This window comes from Brienomyrus brachyistius, chromosome 9 (assembly GCF_023856365.1).
Source record: "Brienomyrus brachyistius isolate T26 chromosome 9, BBRACH_0.4, whole genome shotgun sequence".
In the NCBI taxonomy this organism is placed as follows: Eukaryota; Metazoa; Chordata; class Actinopteri; order Osteoglossiformes; family Mormyridae; genus Brienomyrus; species Brienomyrus brachyistius.
Window position 1 is genome coordinate 27,432,234 of NC_064541.1, and position 20,260 is coordinate 27,452,493.

At 46.6% G+C, this 20,260-nt stretch overlaps 2 protein-coding genes across 4 annotated transcripts in view; one reads left to right on the plus strand and one right to left on the minus strand.

Annotated features, from left to right (window-relative positions):
• The window catches only part of osbpl10b (oxysterol binding protein-like 10b), a 72,391-nt gene extending 68,604 nt beyond the window's left edge, over nucleotides 1–3,787 (plus strand). For both annotated transcript variants that reach the window (XM_049026532.1, XM_049026533.1), the window contains exons 11-12: nucleotides 1,807–1,960; nucleotides 2,421–3,787. In XM_049026532.1, coding sequence (XP_048882489.1) covers nucleotides 1,807–1,960; nucleotides 2,421–2,465 — 199 coding nt within the window. In that variant the 3' untranslated portion in view covers nucleotides 2,466–3,787. The remainder of the gene's footprint in view (nucleotides 1–1,806; nucleotides 1,961–2,420) is intronic.
• A 1,859-nt stretch (nucleotides 3,788–5,646) lies between these two features.
• Nucleotides 5,647–20,260, minus strand: part of stt3b (STT3 oligosaccharyltransferase complex catalytic subunit B) — a 56,965-nt gene continuing 42,351 nt past the window's right edge. For both annotated transcript variants that reach the window (XM_049026529.1, XM_049026530.1), the window contains exons 6-16: nucleotides 16,848–16,946; nucleotides 16,531–16,677; nucleotides 16,392–16,440; nucleotides 14,994–15,148; nucleotides 11,287–11,498; nucleotides 10,149–10,336; nucleotides 9,753–9,924; nucleotides 8,959–9,132; nucleotides 8,398–8,511; nucleotides 7,657–7,869; nucleotides 5,647–7,175 (exon numbers count right to left, since the gene is read on the minus strand). In XM_049026529.1, coding sequence (XP_048882486.1) covers nucleotides 7,095–7,175; nucleotides 7,657–7,869; nucleotides 8,398–8,511; nucleotides 8,959–9,132; nucleotides 9,753–9,924; nucleotides 10,149–10,336; nucleotides 11,287–11,498; nucleotides 14,994–15,148; nucleotides 16,392–16,440; nucleotides 16,531–16,677; nucleotides 16,848–16,946 — 1,604 coding nt within the window. In that variant the 3' untranslated portion in view covers nucleotides 5,647–7,094. The remainder of the gene's footprint in view (nucleotides 7,176–7,656; nucleotides 7,870–8,397; nucleotides 8,512–8,958; nucleotides 9,133–9,752; nucleotides 9,925–10,148; nucleotides 10,337–11,286; nucleotides 11,499–14,993; nucleotides 15,149–16,391; nucleotides 16,441–16,530; nucleotides 16,678–16,847; nucleotides 16,947–20,260) is intronic.

Consider the following 20,260-nt stretch of genomic DNA (forward strand, 5'->3'; position numbering starts at 1 on the left):
CCCGAATATTTTACCCCCGATGCCAATCTTCCTTCAAAAGGAAGATCATGGAACTAGTTCCAAGATAATACTGTTAGAAAATAAATGGATCCCTTAGGAAAGGCATTTAACTGTAATGACTCTATAAACTGTGTTTATGTGATTCTCAATAAAGGAAAAAAAAATAATAAAAGAAGAGGAGCCCCAAGCTCCTGATCTTTTCTGTAGCTTTTCTATAGCTTTTCTATAGCTTTTCTATAGCTCCCCTGACCTGTGGCGTAATCCATATTGCTCTTAATTTAGTTAGCGGTGTCAAGAAATCATTGTTTCGTGTTAGTTGTACCATTAATTAGTCTAGACAGTCGTAATTAGTTCTGACACTCTCGTGTTGCTGCCAATGATGTGGAGGACAATCAGGGATACAATTAAAAGTGAAGGAAACAGATAAAAGGCACCTTTTGCCACCCTGTTTAATAATTGGCTTTGCAGGCCGTGGTCCTGGTGAACAAGGCTAGAGGAGAGGAGAGCTTATTCTGCTAAAGGCTTCTGTCTCCTCACTCTCATCCCTGGACATTAGCGCTGTCTGGTACAGCTTTTTGGTGCCGTCACACTAATTATAAGCAGGACAGACTTTGAAGTACAAATAGTGACTGACAGTAAATCAGCCTTCCTCATTTTAGTAAACAGTGAGGAAGAGTAATTAATTAGGCATCGTGCCAGTCCTGCCTGATGACACATGCCTGTGAAGTGTGTGTGTGTGTTATGTATATATTACACTGTGGGGACTAAATGTTATTTTGACATTGGGGGGTTAATTTTTTCAGTTACCACAAGGGGAAACTCAATTTTATAAAAATCTGTGGCTGCAGTCAAATAACTGAAAATGCCGAAACATTTACATTTTTGTTTGGTTACTTATGATTAAGGTTAGGGCTGGGTAGGGGGTAAGACTGTCATTGGTGCGATTAGGGTATTGGCCATGAATGGTCTGTCCCCACAATGACATGAATACAGGTCTGTGTGTGTGTGTGTGTGTGTGTGTGTGTGTGTAAGGGAGGTCATCATCAGCAGGACATGGCCTGTTGATTGTGCATAACCATATAGGGTGGTAGCTGATGCACACCTGAACATTTTCATCTGCACTGTGAAATTGCACACTGCTGCAACAGCCTTGCTTACAGTTTACTCTTTACCCTGCCTGCGTTCCAGTGCTGTTTGTGCAGTGCGACATTATGGCAGTGATTATGGAGACTCCCTTGAACATGATGGGACTGTTTGATTATGTAATGAGCACTGATGTTTTATGACAGAGGATGTGTTTGACATAATGGGGGTTGTTTGATATTGATGTAATGATGTGATGACCTGACAGAGGCTTCAACTGATGCGATGGAGGTTCTGTTTGATGACGTGATGGAGGTTCTATTTGATGATATAATGGAGGTACTGCTTGATGAGATGATGGAGGTTCCGTTTGGTTACATGACAGAGGTTCTTATTGTCATGATGGAGGTTCTGTTTGATGATATAATGGAGGTACTGCTTGATGAGATGATGGAGGTTCTGTTTGGTTAGTTGTTGTGATGGAGACTGATGACATGATGGAGGCTTTGACTGATGACGTGATGGACTCTGCCAGTTCATGACAGTGGATGTTTGACATGGTGGAAGCTCTGATAATCGGAATGGTGGTTCTGCAGACGTGATGGAGACTCTTTGATGAGCTGTCAAAGTCTCTGTTTGCTGCTGTGACGGAGGTTCTGACTGATGATGTGATGGATCCTCCGTCTGATAACGGGATGATGTCACCAACGTGACCCGTGACAGGCGGCTGTGGCGGCACGTGACGGCGGCGTTGAAGGACGGCAACATGGACGGCGCCACTGAACACAAGCGCCGACTGGAGGAGCGGCAGCGGACCGAGGAACGGCAGAGGGCGGCCGCCAGCACGCCGTGGGAGCCCAAGCACTTTGCCAAAGAGGTGAGGGTGCTGGTCCGTCTCTGAGGGCAGTGAGCTTGTCCAGGAGCCTCTTCTCCAGGTCTTTGGTGGACAACCAAATGTGGTTAAGCCGTTACAAACCAGGGGCTGAACTACTTCATCAAGGTCTGGTTTGAGTTCCAGGATGTACTGGTGCTTAGCTATACAGACAGTATTCCTGGCCGAGCTCCAGGCCCTCCCAGGGAAATGCTCCAATGTGTCCACATTTAGGCACTGAAGTAGTCAGAGCAAATCCGCTCTCCTGGCTGACAGTTCTTTCCTCCTTAGGAAATGAGACTTTCGGCTCACACAACACAAGCATTTGACTCAGACGCTAAGCACCAAATTACATGTCAAAAATGATTTGATTTAATGCTGGAAGAATGAATAATTTTCCAACATGGGAAACACGTTCAGCTTTTTTTTTTTCTCTGATTGACGTATCTATTTGTCCCGTGTGCAGGGTGAGGGCTGGGTGTACCACAATCCCCTGTGGAAGGCGCACTGATGCAACAGCAGTCTGTCATGCTACCCCGCTCAACAAGTTGGGCGGGACCATGGACTAAAGAGGAGGAGCCGCCGTAAGCCCAGAAAAACACACCACCACCCCACCCCCCCCATTGGGTGTAAACCTGTGGAGGGCCCAGGGATGACACAGGGTATGTCCAGAAGGGACCCTACAGACTATTCAACACACACTGCTGGTGTGAGAGACTGTCAGACCGGGAAGGGACAGGGCTCTGCGTAGGCAGGATCATAGGTATAGGTTTTTTAGTATTCATTGTAGAGTCTATCTATTTTTCACAATTGCCTAGACCTTTTTTGCACACTAAAGTGAAGAGCCATCAGCATCTTGTGCACTATGTTAGCGCCTCCTTTGGGAAACATGTGCAGAGGTAAAAATGAATGGATGAAGACGAAGGACGACAGCGTGTTGGATGAAGTCAGTGGAATGTACCCGGCAGGCTGGACACCCAGCCCAGCGTTCTCCAGTCAGCCCATGCAGCACTCTGGCCTGCCATTGGAGCAAGATACGAAGCTCCACCAATCCCCTCAGCTTGCTGAGTCACATGACCCAGCCGTGTCCTGCCAGTGGGATCTGAGCTGTTAAAGTCAAAGGTCAGGAGTTATAGGCGTTATCTAGAAGAGGTCTGCCTGCTTTTACAGTGATCTCCCAAAAATCAGTTAATGTTGTCTGGGTGCATTAACAAATTAAACCCAACAGGACTGATTCATTGATCATGTAATAATTTTGTCACTTGACAGGTGCATTGTGGGGCAGTGGTGGATGTAGCTTGTGCTCACTGGTTGGTGGTATCACACTAACAATCCATAATGCTTATAATCCAGTTTGGCCAATTTGAAGTGAGTCTGCTTCCTTCCTTTTGCTGTGGTCCAGGAGAGCCCCCTTGTGAAATTAACATGGAACTGCAGATTTTGAGTCTGGAACTAGCAGGCTGAAATTGGAGCAGAATATGATTTTCAGTATTTAAGAAAAAGAATGTAATTGATTCATACATTTCTGAAATGTTAATGTATTGACCAAGTGTGTCCTTGGAAACAATGAAGTATATCAGCAACAGCCAGCTGAGAATGAGCCGTGATGTCTAACCACTCAGCGGCACACAAATGTAACAGCACACTTGGAAAATCTGTGTGCCGTTCGCGTTATACTTGCCTGCTTTAGCATCACGATGCCTTGTTGTGTCAGAATGGTTTTCTTTTGTCTTACGTTTGTCTGGTCTTCTCGCCGGAAGTTGTCCTCCGCTCTGTGCCGGGCGGCGGGGTAAAGGTGGCATTAAAAGCCAAGATTCAGCGTGTCGCTGACTACCTGCTGCGTTCTGTGTTTTTGTTGAGTTTTTGCTCTTCGGGGCCCCGGTTCAGACCATCGTAACACCACACACAGCAGACCATTACTTCGGAGTTCTCAGCCTGCCAAAGCTTGCATGGAAAACCTGCGAAGTAGCCAGTCCCCGCTGTAGACAGCATCCTTCGGCAGTGCTGGTTCCCTTCGTGAAATCATTCTAATCCTTTTATTGGCATCTTGCTTGACGGGTGGCGTAATTAGCCGCAGGTAAGATACAGCACCTTTTGGCTGACTCACGACAAGTTAGTTGATAGGGTGGCGCTAATTGTGTGATCGTCTGTTGTCAGTAGGCCCTGCTGGAGACAAAACAGAACTGGTCTCTTCTGTTAAGAGACAGAATATTCTTGGCTTAGTCCTAGCAATAGATGCGTTATTATTTTTTTATTATTTCTTTTTGGTGTCCGAAACTGGATTATATCCGTGAACCATCCTGCGTGTAACTAGGGTAGCACACAAAAAACCATGGAAACCAAGCATCATGTAGCGCAGGTGGGGTGTGCCGGCCCAGCCCTGCTGCTGCCTGCAGGGGGCGACAGAGACCAAAATGTGGGAAGCCGGGCAGTCGGAAGGTACAGTTTGTGCATTAATCAGTTAACTTGTCATCTCCCATGCAGGATCATCCACCCCCAAGCACTGTGCTTAAATCTGGTGTTTTATACATTATAATTGCAGGCAAGGATCACTGATATGTACAGATATGTGTCACTGTGGAATTTTGTTTGTTTTTAATACTGAACAAATGCCTCAGTCATTCAGTAGTGATCTGATTCTTCTGGTCCTGCGGAGTTCCCGCTGAGAGGCCCAGTGTTTGGGGGGGGGGGGGGGGGGGGGACACGCCTGTCATTCCTCCTGCCTTACCTCGGCACTTCCAGTGGGGTGGGCCAGCAGTACCCCGACGAGCCACAGGAAGTCAGGCCTCCCTGTCACACTACCGCCACTGATTGCTCCGGAACTGGTGCTGCCCCCTGATGGCGATGTTCTCTACGGCAGGCATTTCCTGTCCCCATAGATGTAGGTCTTTCCGGAGCAGGCCGGCCCTTCTAGCTGGGCGAATGGTGAGCCTGATCCAGGTCTGAGATGTTATGAATGTATGTACGCACCGAAGTATGTCTAGCAATTGTTTTAGTAGTACAACAGTGCAATGTATCCACAGCCAATGAGCTTGAAGCAGCCTCCCCTCAGTCGCCTGTGTAGAACCTATGCAACAGCTGACATGTAATGACGTAGTTCTGGGACAGAAGGGTGTTAACGCAGTTGTTTTTGTTTAAATAAAGACACCACACTGATCCCCGTGTCTGTTTGTCCTTGTTTACTGCAGCGGTTCATGTCTAGTCTTTTCTCCCGTCATGCAGTTTTCAGGAATTAATGTCACCCTATAGCTTTGCTACAGGAAGGCTGGTAGCTGGTTTTTGCAGGTAAGGATTTTGAAACATAAACAAGTGTCCGTGCCAAGTTATAGAGACACAAACTGCAAGGTGAACAGCGCCACCCTTTGCCACTTTTAAAAGATTACGCATGTGTCGTCTGTTATTATAGCAACTGTAAGTGCTGCCCCTACGTGGCGATTTTTGGTACTAGTTTTTCATATCAGCCACTGAGTATAGCTGGTCATGTTGTGCAGGTGTAGTGAAACTAGCGCGGTTAAACCAGTAAGGGATTACCAGCCACAGCATGGTCTGAGGGACTTGGAGGAGGGAGGGGGGGATTTCTGGAAGCACCACATCCTTAGGGGGTTTATATCCAGGGTGTGAACATACAACCACCAGGCCTCCAGCACCCCAGCATTTAACTACAGGTGAATTAATGAAACCCACTGACACAATTCTGACAGCAACAATTTACATTGTTTTTATTATGTTGGAAGTGAACTCTGACCTCAGGGCTACAGTGTAGAAAACTGTAATGGTGGGGGACCATGAAGGAAAACCCTCCCAGAAAATGCTGGGGGTGTGGTTTGCTGAGCCCCACCCTCTGGAGCATCCAATCATACTGGAAAGAAGTTCCTGCAGCACATTAATAAGGCAGAGAGAACATGACGATTTTATCACTAAGGCAGTCTGTCATCTCCCGGCCATGTTGCTCAAACAGGACAGACCCAGAGATTCTAACTACCACCAGAGGGCGGCACTGCTGGCTGCTGTCTGCTTCAGTGTTTTTGCATAAACGTTAATGCTTTTGAGGAGTGTGGCCCTTTGGCATCAATATGAAGGTGGGTAGTCTCCAGTTGTCCCACGTAAACCAAAACCAGTGATAAGAGCAGCAGAGAGACGACCAGGGGGAGTGTGTTCCACGAAGTAGGATTTCTCACTTAGCTGGGTTAGCTTAAGCTAGAATTCATGATCATCCAATAGGAATGCTCCTTACCTAAATTCTTATTGGATGATCATGACTCCAGTTTAAGTCATGACTCCAGTTAACTCAGCTAACTGAGAAATCCTGCTTCCTGGAACAGCCTCCAGCTAGGTGGGACAATATATTTTTTTTTTAAAAAGAAAAGCAAAACAGGAAGAGCCAACGACTGAGCTGTTTGTGTGACTAAAATCATCAAGATCTTGTGCTGTTACAGGGTGTGTTAATTAGGCATGTCAAAAAAAAGGGGGAGGGACACTGCACACACAGTAACCAATGAGGGAGCTGGTTGCGGGATTAGACCTCGCCCCCTACTGGTGAAAGACTAGTATAACAAACAGCATCCAACAGTGGCGGCTTGAAAACACAGATTGCCATTGATAATCAGTAATTCCTCCCCCCACCCATGATCGATCCGTAAACGTGGTTTCAAATCGAAAATGCGGGATATTCAATCAGGTTTTTCTTGGTTTTCATTAACAATTCAATCTTCCATATTCAGTGTCTTCAAATCATCCACACTAGGAATCATAGCATTCATTGTTAAAAAAAAAAAAAAAAAAGAAAAAAATCAAGCCAATATTTGGTACGACCCCTTTCAGACAGTCTTTATATAACATATTTACATGTAGGGTTTTTTAATCTTGTAAGTTTTACAGTTCCTCCAACACAAATGTTCCTCCATACCGTATATTATGGTCTGTACACGTGTCAGGAACAAAACAGCCCCGCCCCAGTCCTTCCTGCCCCCCCATGAAGGTATCAGGTGACTGCGAGCTGAGATGTCTGTGCCGCATGGAAATTCCTTCCAGGGGAGGAGACGCTCGCCTCCGGCGGGCTTCACAGCCCAAACATCCTGCTCTTCTTAAGTTTTTTTTTTTCCTTTTTGCTTTATTTTTTAAAATTAAATCTGAGTGATAATTACAGGGCCTTCCTCGCAGCTCTCCTGCCCTTCTTCAGGACCAGCTTGTTCCTCACGTAGCCACGCTTCCTCTTAGCAACCTGCGGATCAGAAAGGACGTCGTTAAAAACGCAGGCGTGCAGCATTTACCGCAATAAAAACACCTGCACACCTTCCGCCAGCTGTGCCCAGGTCAGGCCAAAGCCCTCACTACAGGTACCTAGACACATCAGAGAAGGTCCAGCTGATTTTGGAATCATAATGTGGACCTGGGGGGGGCAGCTTATTCAGTTCTGCCTTTTAAAAGATTGCAGAAACCACACATTTTCCAGGAAATTACACTGCAGAACATGTCACATGACATTCGTGGCGCACTCCCATGTCACATGACATTGAGATTAACTCGGACAGCTGTGAGGTGCTTCTAGGACTATTACAGTGGCTGGGTTAGAAAAGTAAATAGGTTCAGTTGTGTAATTCCTCATACACCATGGACAACAGGAATAGCTGCCTGCAGTCTGTCCGCCTCTATGCCCTGATCATCACTCCTCCAGCCCCCTGGGGGGGACAGGGAGCGCCCACCTTCTTTGAGGTGTACTTCTGCTTGGGCACGATGTTGGTGACGCGCGGCTTGTGCCCCAGTGGCTGCCGGTTCTCCGGCTTCTTCACTTTGTAGATGCGGACGAGCCAGTGCTCCGAGGTGAAGGATTCTTCCAGGTGCTCGAAGCGGATGTCCTTGTTCCCGATCTCGGCGTTGCGTGTGCGGTCAAACCCCGGGGGCGTCCGGAAATCCAGCTGGGGGAGGGGGGGTTGGGGATTGTTGGATAGGGTGTCAGGGGAGCGAGGCGAGGCGTGCCCACCCCCGGGAACGCTAAGGGCGGCATGCCGCCTTGTTCTGCCCGAAGGGCATCTCAGCAAGATGCCATTACCCTCCAGAAGAGGTCAGCAAGAACATGCAGGGTGCTCTGGACAGTCACAGAGCAAACTTCTCATTACAGCAGGGCACCGAGCTTCTCAGATTACATCCATTACATAGATGCGCTGTGACTGCAAGGTCATCATTATATTATATTATACTATATTTTAGCTTTTGGGCATTTGTCTTTCGCTCATCATAAGGTCACATAATAATAATTCAAAGGAAGAAATTTAAACAGCTGGTTATATATTCCAAATTTCTGTGTACTGCCACCTTACAGGACCTTAAACTTTAGAGTACAAGGTCATTGCTTCCTATTTCCAAATGACTTTTCAATGCTGCTGAAATGTAAACAGATATTTTTTTGACTCATAAAGCATCCATTTGAGTTGACGGGGCCTCACCTGCATCTCACCAAAGCGGTAGTAGGACATCTTGTACATGAGACAGTTGAGCAGAGTCGGGGAGCCAGCCTTATCCACGCGGAACTCTCCCTGGGGGGTGAAGTAGTCCGTTTCCTGGAGGACATGAAGGGAGGGGTCCAGTCAAAATTACGATGCTGTGAGCTCCAGACTGCCCCCTTCAGACCAGAGCAGGAACTGTACAGCACCAGCAGCTTCGACAAGCATGAAGAATCGATGGCTTTATAAACCATATTCCCCCCACCTAAAAATGCACTGCACTGTCTCAGGACCAGTCATCCTAAGCCTAGCGATGATAGCGCTGCTTTGATGATATGAAAAACCATGTTCAAACTCAGCAACAAAATCCTGGCAGCATAGCTCAGAAGATAGATTGTACATTTTCTTTTTGATTAATAAACCAAAAGGCTAATCCATTGTCAAATGTGTTTTTCTCCAATTGGTAGAGGATGGTGTGTGTGTGTGTGTGTGTGTGTGTGTGTCTATAGAAAACTATTTGCACCAGGCACTCAGTTCCTTGGGGCAGGCTGTTGGACCTCTCACCCGGATATCCTTGGGGTGCTCGCCCTCTGCGATCCTGACCATCCACAGGAACTTGTTGATGTCATCCCCAGAGTAGCCAATCACGCCCCCGAAGATGATCAGCACGTAATCCACATCCAGGCTCTGCATGATCTCGTAGGCGGCGCTCTCATTGGACGACATGGCCTTACCCACCTGAAGCGTTACAGACACACATGTTCAGAGGTGACCCTGAAACCACCCGGCTCTCACCCGAAACGGTTAAATTCACTGTGGCCTATGTGAACGTTAGCAGCGAGCAGGGGGCATCTTCTGAAGAAACGAGACCGAGAAGCTTCCGAGAAAGGCAGACGGATCTGTCTGAATACAGCTCGATGATTCTCATCTCCCACACTCAAGGCAAAGTCAACAACAAACTGGGCCCGAACAGGACAGAATGCCGCATTCCCGCTGTGCTCCAGTCACCGGACAGGAAGGGGACCTGAGGGCGATTCGGCAGTCAGGACTTCAAACAAGAAATTTCATGAAGGTTTTCTAGCTCTGAAGGGAAGTGAAGAGCAGGACTGCATACAGGAGCAGGCTGTCCTACACCAGACACCTTCCAGGGTGAATCACTGTCAGTTAGAATTTTGGTGTTGGGTAACTAATGAACTTCTGAAAAGTAGTAACCCATTTAAAATATGTATAGTATATAGCATTAAAACATGCTTAAAGTTCAGGTACAGGTAAAATTCCAGGTACATTATTGATAACGATTATGAAAACATATCCAAGTGTCATAAACAGAGTTCGGCAGCCCAGGCCCCGCCTCTCACCAGCGCGATGTGGCTGTTGTTCCACGTGTTATTGTCCACCAGCGTGGTGCGGTTCGCCATGCCGGCGATCTGGTACCCATAATCCCACCAGGACATGACTCGTGCACGCTCGTCCGTGTTCTGTCGCAGCCAGTAGTACGCCTCGCGGAAGTCGTCCAGGATGTTACGTGTGCTGGGAGGACAGGGTCAAAGGTCACACAAGCAGGGATTAACACCGACCTCTGACTTTCAGACTTAGGGATCCTGTGACCCCGCCTGCGTTTCTCAATAGTAAATCAACTGCAAGACATAACAGCTGTAAACAGCACATCTACATCCCATCTCCTTGCAGTATGACAGATGAGGGATTAGATCACACGGGCTCCTCTCTGCAGGACGTGACCCCCCCCGCCGTACCCGTCGTTGTTGTAGGAGGCCAGCACCACACTGGGGCTGGAGTAGGCGTTGCTGGTGACCCAGGTGCAGTGCACGGCGAACATCATGAGCAGCATCAGCATCAGCATGGTCACGATGCTCTTGATGTTGGGGCCCAGGCCGTCGTCGGCCTTCTCCTGCTCTGACACGTGTTTACGCACCTTGCCCGCCTGCGGGGACAGCAACGGCCAAAATAAACACGTATCCCCAGTAGGGGAATAGCACACATTCGTTTCACTGCTAACTGCATACCAGTCAACCCAGAGCTAATGCCATATCCTACACACCATGCGTCTCACTATTCTGGTTGCACCACCACCCCCCCGTAAAGGCTAGGGGGCAGCAGTAAGACCATCCACTAACACACAAGAGCCAGTAAAGGACACACATCCTCCAGTTATAGCTCCTACTTGTACAGCGTTGCGCCGCATTTGAGGTATTAGTCACACAAACTTTGCATGTCCTCTGCACTCAGTCACCAACATCCTGAACAGAATCACAACAGTCCCGCTAACACAATCAAGCATAGCAAGCTGGACGGATGCTACCATTAGGCAAGCTGGCATAGTTACCATTAGGCAATACTGACAGCAGTGTAGAGGTGAGTCCAGCCCAGCGAGTCTGTATATTAATACACTTTGAGTGGTAACACGCCCAGTAACAGACGGTTTTCTGCTCTAATGGATTATCTTTTCATATCCACTAAAAACCCACGGAGCACTAAAACACAGATCATCAAACGGCCAGCGTGTTCAGCCGGAAAATCAGGCACAGCCATGAGCCAATGGCATCCACCGGCTCTATTCGTGGGAAAACATTTAGTCTGGCTGGTGTCAGGCCAAAGACGCAATCTGCATTTAGATGCGATACTACAGAGTGGGACAGGGATATGGGGTGGGTATGCTGCACGACAGCAGTATTTCTAATATTTTATATAATAGCAATATTTTTATGGAACAGCAGGTAGAGGGTAGCTGTGTTCAGTGGGGGGAGGGACCCAGACTACGAGGGAATCCAACTCTGCCAGATAGAGAGACCAGACTCACCTATTACACTGTCGTCAAAGTGAGACTGAACTACTCTCTCATTAACGGGCAGACGCGAGTGCAGCGGTGCACACCTTGTCGTAAAGACTCCCCGAGCTCCGTTTGTCGTCCTCGTCGCTGCTGTCCTCGGCTGGCGGGCTCTCCCGCTTCTGGTCGTCGCCCAGGTAGTGCTCGAAGACGCTGGAGAAGGCGATGGCCGACAGCATGCACACCACCGGCGTCAGCGTCAGCATGAGCCGCACCATGACGCCGGCGAAGTACACCGCGCTGATGGCATATAGGGCCACTAGGGGGCAGCAGAGAGAGAGGTGCGGCACCTTTAGCGCTGCAGTTCACATACGTCAACACTAGGGTGCAGCAAAGCAAAAGAAATCCAAACACCCACAGGAAGATCTAATATTCACATTGCTAAACTTAAAGGGCCTCTGAAATAACCTTTAACTCTGGTAATGATGGAGCTAATTAAGCCAATTATGGAAGCTGCATCTTGGCATCATAAGACTTCGCTCTCAGTGGCCAATTCTTTTATGCCAGCTTCAAAACAGGCACTTTAACACTTAAGTAGGTCAACTCAGAGCTGTCGACTGATGCATATAAGCCAGCAGTAAATATAGAATACAAGGTGGTGGCAGTCGCAAAGCTCCATTTCGTGATGTGCAGTAAACCTGCATTGTGTACAAGCCAATAAATCAGTGAGACGCTACAAGCCCCCGCCGACCAGGAAAGGACCAAACTACCCTGCTGATTCACACAGCTTTAGATTCTATGGCATTCAAAAATATACAAATAAGCAAGACCTTGGCTACAATTAACCAATTATAAGCTCACTGGTTTTGCAGTTATATTTTATTTATGAAGGTGGCGGGAAACAAAAGAAAAGCATGAAATCGCAATCCAAAGCTTATTTAATTTTTTAAAAAGGTTAAAACGGAAAACAGGCCTTGCGTCACTGTACGACAGACAGTGAAATTCTACAGGGCCGTGGTTCAGAAGCAGCCTGTGAATTGTACGATCAGGGCTGCTGCTCCCCGAATGCATCAGTTCACTACAAGGCAAAGGCTAATGCTGCGTCATTTTGCACAATACATTATTAGTGCCAAAGTGCTCTGCACAAACTGTCAGGCTGCTGGCTAATTTATAGCATCACGAGCAGCTTAAATTTGCCCGGCGTAAGACGTGCTAACAAGCTAAATAATAATAATAATAATAATAATAATAATTTGACACTTTTATTGATCCCTGTAGGGAAATTGTCTTTACTCCTCCCAGAACTTGCTCTTTTTTCATAGAGGAAGTTGTCTGCGAAGGGCTGCCACCTGTAGCAGCGCCCAGGGAGCTGGGGGTTAAGGGCCTTGCTCAAGGACCCACTGGCTGAGGCTGGGTTTGAACTTGCGACCTTCTGATTACAGGCGCACAGGCTTAGCTCACTGAGCCACACCCTGCCCCCAAATGATTACCTCTAAGGAACAGTGTAGTATTCCCCAAGGAAGCGCTTCCTCCCGACAGACGGGGATTAAGAATAGCAGCGAGCCCCCCCCCACTCAGTTTAGGGACACAGTTGTCTTCCAGTGACACAATCAGAATGGCTGTTACATGGCATGAAACTTGCTAATGTCGCAGCCTGTTCGAGACCCCAAGTGTAAGCAGAAAGCCACTAGATACATACACAGACATCCACTTCAGGCCTGGAAATATATAGCAGCTTCCCCCTCCCCACACACACACGCACACACACACAATATAGACAGAAATACTAGGACACATGGACACATCACTTAGTCATTCAGACCCAATGCCACAGGTGTATAAAATTAAGCACCTAGCCATGCAGTCAGGATTAGAAATTTGTGAAAGAACAGGTTGTTCTGAAGAACTCAATTCAAGCGTGGTGCTGTCATAGGATGCCACCTTTGCAATAAGTCAGTTTCTGAAATTTCTTCCCTGCTAGATATTCCATGGCCAGCTGCAAGTGGTATTGTAAAGTTTAGGAACAAGAGAAACAGCCAGGAAGTGGAAGACCGCATAAAGAAACGGAGTGGGGTCACTGAGTGCTGAGCTGCATAGTGTGTAAAAAAAGTCACCAACGCTCTGAATAACTGCAGAGTGTCAAACTTCCTCTGGTATTAACTTCAGCGCAAAACCTATGCGATGGGAGCTTCATGGAATGGGCTTCCATGGCCGAGCAGCTGCAAGCAAGCTGTGCATCACCAAGCAAAATGCCAAGCATCAGATAGAGTGGTGTAAAGCTTCTACTCTGGAGCAGTGAAAATGTGGAGGGACGAATCACCCTTCTCTGTCTGGCAGTCTGACAGGGTTTGGGAGATGCGAGGAGAACGTTACCTGCCTGACTGTACTGTATGAGCTGTAAAGTTTGGTGGAGAAGGGATAATGGTATGGGCTTCTCCTTCAGGTGTCGGGTAAGGCCCATCAGCTCCAGTGAAGGGACCTCTTAATGCTTAGCATACTAAGACAATATTTTGCATAATTCTATGTTTCATTGTGGGAACAGATTGCAGAAAGAAAAGATTGCTTTTCCAGGGTTTCTGCAGGCTCCGGCAACCCACATGCCGCATCGCAACACATTAGCCGGGTGTGCTACGATAAAATTCTGACCAGGCTACATAGTGTGCAGTTACTGGTTAGCGGGTAGTGCTTCTTGATTCTGTGTTGGTTTTGTCGCGTGGTTTTGTTAAAGCGTGATCAATAGAAAAATTTCCCCAAAACATATTTTAAAAAGTGACACTTAAGTTAATGTAATTTCAAGTAAACAGTGCCCCTATATCTGCAGGTGATACGTTCCAAGATAAGGGAAAGCCATAACCATGGACAATATCGAGCCATTCGTGCAGCTCATATACGACGTGATTCTCATGTACATGTACAATGTACAATTTAATTGATAAATCACACATAGTAAGATGTTATCAACATTAAAGACAGTAATAATAAAGTGCATTGTACATTATAATACACCCCTATACATTCTCGAATGAAAGGGATTTTTATGTTGTAGTCTAATTTGCATGAGATATGAAAAAAAATATACATGCTTTTTATACCCCTCAAATGATGAAAGAACAACTAAAAAACACAGGCTGCTATTGATACACAATGAAAAATACTGTATGATGTATCTGTAGATAACCCATAGCATGAAAAATCTGTCTAAAAATATCTTAGCCTATTGCAGGAATTCGCTGGCTTACAGCCTGTATTATTGTGGCACGTGATTTAAAACTTAAACCATTTCGTAATTTACATTTGCACAAAGCAAGGTCCTCAAAGACACTGAGTGATTCTGGTGTGGAAGGACTTGACTGGCACATACAGAGCCTGGAATAAACCCCATCGGACACCTCTAGGATGAACTAGAACGGAGATTGGGAGCCAGGCCATCATGTCTAATATTAGAGCTTAACATCACAAATACTCTTCTGGATTAATGGGCAAAAATTCCCACAGACACACTCCAAAATCTTGTGGAAAGCCTTCCGAGAAGAGTGGCAGCTGTTACAGGTGCAAGGGGGAGCAGTTTAAAATGGGATGTCATAAAAGTTCCTGCAGGTGTAATGGCCAAATAGAGTGTGTGTGTGTGTATGGATTATCCTGTAAGAGGGATAACAATTGACTTTCATTAAAAGCTGATTTTAATCATACTGCAACTCCAGAGCCAGAAAGGTCATACATGTTATTCATTGGACTCATAATCTTGGAATTCTTACAGTGGTACCATAAACCGGAATCGCCCTTAACACAGGTTCAGAGCGGATGCGTGGCTCACCAAAGACGCGCTCGTCATTGATGTTCTTGATGCAGAACCAGAGTCCAGCGGGGAAGGTGCACACCAGGATGTGTAGATCGAAGAAGAAGGATACCCAGGTGGTGGGCTGGTGCTCCGACACAGACGCGATGATGGGAATGTGGATCTTAGCGTATCTGGAGGGCAGGTAAAGACCCACACATTTTACAACAGCATGACTTTTCAAAAGCGGGCCAACCATAAACTTTCCCTGTGGCAATGGGTTCTCAGTTTGGTTCTGCACCAGATAGTGTCCATTGAAAGCAAAGATAACTTTGTGCTGTCAAAAAAAAAAAAAAAAAAAAGCCCAGGCTGAGTCACTGGGGGAAAGTGAGAAGCCTCATTTCTGCTCCCTAGAAATCAGTACTTTCCTGGTTTCAGTGCGAGCTCAGTCAGCACAACTTCGCCTGTGGCGTTCAATTCAACTGCCTTCCAACATTTACATTTAAAACTGTCCCCTGGCCCTCTGTCTCTAATCCTCAGTATCCCATGACTACTCAGTGTTATGGAAAGATGGATTACATCGCAGGCAACAGTGAAAACCTCACTGGGAATTGTATGGACAAGAAATATAACAAATTATGAACGTGTATTTGGCAACCATCCCCTATGGGGTGTGATGGAATCGAAGGGAATAGCCGTGTGATGTACGTGAAAGGCACACCCTGCTTCAAGGATGAACAACCAGAGCTAGGAAGAGAGTCGGGGGGGACCAATCAATCGATGAAGGGGTAGTCATGTGTACCAATCGATGAAATGTCAAGGGGGGAGGGGCCAGAGTATAGCAGGAAGGGGGCGGTAAAGAAAGGCGACAACCACAGCTGTCAGATCAGTTACTGCCAAACCACAAGTGGAAGCAAGACTGACAGCTCTGTTGGTGGCGACCATCTCCACTGGGTGATAAAGTGCCATTAAATCAATATTTCTAATTCGATGGGAGGGCTCAGGGGCTCCTGTGTAAAAAGTACCAGGATTAAGCTCTCAGATACGATGGGGGGGGGGGGAGTGAATTATATATTCACACACTGTTTCTGATGTCAATGGGCCTTTGCTCTCAGAGGTAGCATAACAAATGCGACCTGTGTGACGTTTCCTGCTAGGACACACATTCCCACACCCGGGGGGGCGGGACACACCGACTGCGGCCCGAGCAGCCGCCGGGCCCTCAGCACATATAAAAGACGAATCACGCTGACTAAAGCACAAAGCAGAGCCCTTATGGATTATACTCAGCGGATCTTGGAACATCCTCTTACAATCGCTGAACTGCTCCTCGCGGATATAAAGTGTGCGGAGGATAAGCAGGAAGAGGCAGGGGTTTCGTGAGGGGCGAGAGCAGGGGGTGGTGAGTATGTGGGAGCCACTGCATACCACACTTACCCCGTGTCCCATAGCGAGTAGAAGCGTCCGCTCCAGGGGGCGATGTAGCCTAAAGGGACATGTCATAAGCGTGACCAACGGGGACACAGTGATGGATCCGCAGCCACAGTATATCAGGTATTTTCACACCCCAGCTCACCAGTGTAGGTCAGGTATATGACCGTGAGGAAGACCACACCGGCTGCCAGCGACACCCCCAGGAAGAAGAGGGTCTGAAACTCCTGCTTGGTGAGCCGGTCTTTCAGGTATTGCAGGAAGGCATAGGCCTGAAGCAGCGCAAACACACCTGGGGGGGGGAGAGAAGTGGGCATCCGTCATGTCTCAGGGCAGAGGGGGGCGATGGGTAACGGACAATAGGCGCGGACAACATACGACCAGGCAACGTCGAAACAGATCCCATGTACATTGGCTGGATTATCCGGGTCAGATGTGGATGTGACTGTCTTAAGGACGTACCTGCAGCCGCCATGTGCTCGCTGGTCCTGATTGGCTGGAAGCCCACAAAGGGGATCTGCATGGAGAGGACCAGGCCCACAATGTAGAAGGTGCTGTAGGCTAGAGGAAGGAGAGGGAGGAGCTCGGCTTTGTTATTCCGCAAGCGTTTATGAGGTAAACCTCCATGTTTCCCACATGCAGATTTTAACGGTCAGCATCTAAGCTTTGGAATACGGTGCCTCTTTACAGTAGGACTGCACCTACATTAGAAAGCACTACCCAACACATTTATATCCCATAGCTTTCAATTTGCTTTGAGTTTTAGAATATTGTTTGTAGCTATCGTCCGTTTTATTTTTGTTTTATTGTTGACTCTTTTTGCCTTTTACAGCGCCAGCAGGTAAGGAACCACTGTGATAAAAGTAAAGACCAGCAAAGCCACAGGACCAGGCAGGGTGTTGGGTCGCACATTGAAAGGTTGTACTAATCAGCTAGCAGGGGTGTTTGCCAGCATTTCCCAGCTCTCTCTCCAACAAGCTGCTGACCCCACCTGTCCGAGATCTACTATAGTCGTTCCTGTACACAGAAAGCCGACAGCAGAGCACTTGACCGACAACCACCCAGCTGCCTTAACCCTAGTTGCCGTGAAGTGCTTTGAGAGCCCAGTTCACACCTGCTATTATCATGCATCCTGGGTGATCCGTCCACAGGTGGACAGCGCTAAATACAGTTGTGAACGGACCCAAGACGCATAGAAAACACATCACTACCCCATCGCTCAAACCACATTTCGGAGGTGGTCTGGGACGCATATAGCTATATTCTTCGCATTGAAGGCCCACCTACTTAACTGACATCCTCATGTGGGCGTAAGAATTAAACACAGGAATGGTATTTGACATACGAGTTACGTCAGTGGAGAATAAGCCACTGTGTATTAAACTGCATAGTGAACAACACGTCTTTTCCCTACACTACCAAGAAATAAGGTGGAATCTACTGTGAGGTTGGTTTAATATCACACTGTCGCAACCCATTTGCATGGAAACATTGTCAAAATCTGCATTATTAATGTTCTGCGCAAATTCGGGAAAAATTAATTGTGTAAGAAGTGATTTATCAAAGATGTTTTGAAATTTGCACAGATTGTATATTTAATGTGGACTTTGATGAAGCTTCCTTATGTCAAAGCTGCTCCACGCTTTATTAATATTGGTGACACGCCAGTAAATAATCATATGAATGAAAAATTAAAGCACGTAGATAAGAATGTGCATTCAATAGCCTAGATAATTGGCATATTAAAGCATATAATTGCATAATTGTTTATATACTTTTTATTTTGGGCTGCCCAGGGGCCCAGTCAGAAATTCAGTCCCACTCCGGTTCTGACTAATTTGCTCCTTTTACTTAACTTGCTCCAAGTCAAATACACAATTCAGTGAGTCAGACAAAATAACAAACCTCTTTGAAATGCACAAATTTTGAGTTTCATTGGTTATGATTAAAAGCCGAAATATTATCATATGGCGGGGCTGCATGGTGGTACAGTGGTTATCACTGTTGCCTCACACCTCTGGGACCCGGGTTCGTCTCCGCCTGGGTCACATGTGTGTGGAGTTTGCATGTTCTCCCCATGTCGTCGTGGGGTTTCCTCCGGGTACTCCAGTTTCCCCCCACAGTCCAAAAACATGCTGAGGCTAATTGGACTTGCTAAATTGCCCATTGGTGTGCATGTGTGAGTGAATGGTGTGTGAGTGTGCCCTGCGATGGGTTGACCCCTATCCAGGGTTGTTCCCTGCCTCATGCCCATTGCTTCCGGGATAGGCTCCGGACCCCCCGCAACCCAGTAGGATAAGCAGTTTGGAAAATGGATGGATGGATTATCATATGGCAACCAACATAATACACAGCAGACTAAACACTTTGCCCTTGAATAAAAAAAAATATGAATTAAAACATTAGGTTAACAAGTACATTTGTATCACGTATAAAAAAAAATGCATGCCTACAATGTGAAGTTTGACTTTATTGTGAAATATAGTTTGAATTAAGAAAGAAAATTTGCATTATGTGAAATAACATTTTATAATAATGACTGTCGAATGAAAGTCACAACATTATTACGAAATAAATTTAAAGATTACACATAGAAGATAAACATTATTAAGAAATATAATACCCTTTATGGAATTATTCAAAATAAAACCACATTTATTATTGAAATATCTTTGTTTATTTATAAATTTATTTCATTTGGAGTATTATGGCATTCATTATAAACATCGTAGGCAGTTTGTAGCACCAATAGCTTTTGATTTCTTCTTATCCATTTACTAGTTGGCAGATTCTGCATACGGAAGTGATTTACGTGCTTTTTTTTTTTTTTAAATAAGCTGCGGGAAAGTGAGATGCGATCATAAGCGGTCAGTGGAGACCCATGCGGGGATGAACATTAATGTCAGGTGTGAACGGCCGTGTTTAGCGCTGCCCACTTCTGAGTGGATCACCCAGGATGCATGTTAATGCAGGGGCCGTACTACCATACATCAAGACCATCATCCCATTAATCTGGACAGTCAGACGTTTGCTTACCAAGAAAACAGATCGACAGGGGATGCAGTCTGAATTGCACTTCATGCAGCTCTGTCCCACTTGGGAGGGACCAAACACATACATAAGGATGCTATTCATAGACTTTAGCTCTGCTTTAAATACAGGAACAGCCCATGAACTGATACAGAAACGTAGCAACCTTGGTTTAGACACACACAGCTCATGGATTCTGGATTTCCTCACCAGCCAATCACAATACGACAGCACAGGAAATCATACCTCCTGCATCGTCATACTGAACACCGGCACGCCACTGGTGGTTTGAACAGTCGGGTCTGGTTTATGCGTTTTCAATGGGTGCGTTCACACCTGTATTTTGGCACTGTCCACTTGTGATCGGATCACTCAGGACACATTAGTACCAGTAACAGGGCCATAGGAACTGCGCTGCCGAATTTGGTCGGTGCAAGAAGGCTACCGACATCAGCAAGGACCCAACCAGAACACAGTCCGTTTGTCTCCTTGCCATCAGGGAAGAGATACCAAACTATGAAAGCTCACAATCCATCTCCTGAGCCCCCAGAGCTGTTAAGGGCTGTAAAGTTCATTCCAGTCAGCCTCTCCCACCCCCCACAGCTGCTAATGCACCTTGACATTTTCACCCATCCATACTACTTACAGTAATGTATAGAAAACACGCTGCATTGTTTCAATGCAACAACACTTTAATCTAATTTCACTTTGATTATACAATGCCTTCTCACCATGCTCTTTTTACAAATGTGCCCTTGAGTGCTTTTATGCCGCATATTGTCAGGAACGCTTTTTGTATATTCATTCATCTTCGTACCTACCACTGTTTTCTGCCTGTCAGTTGC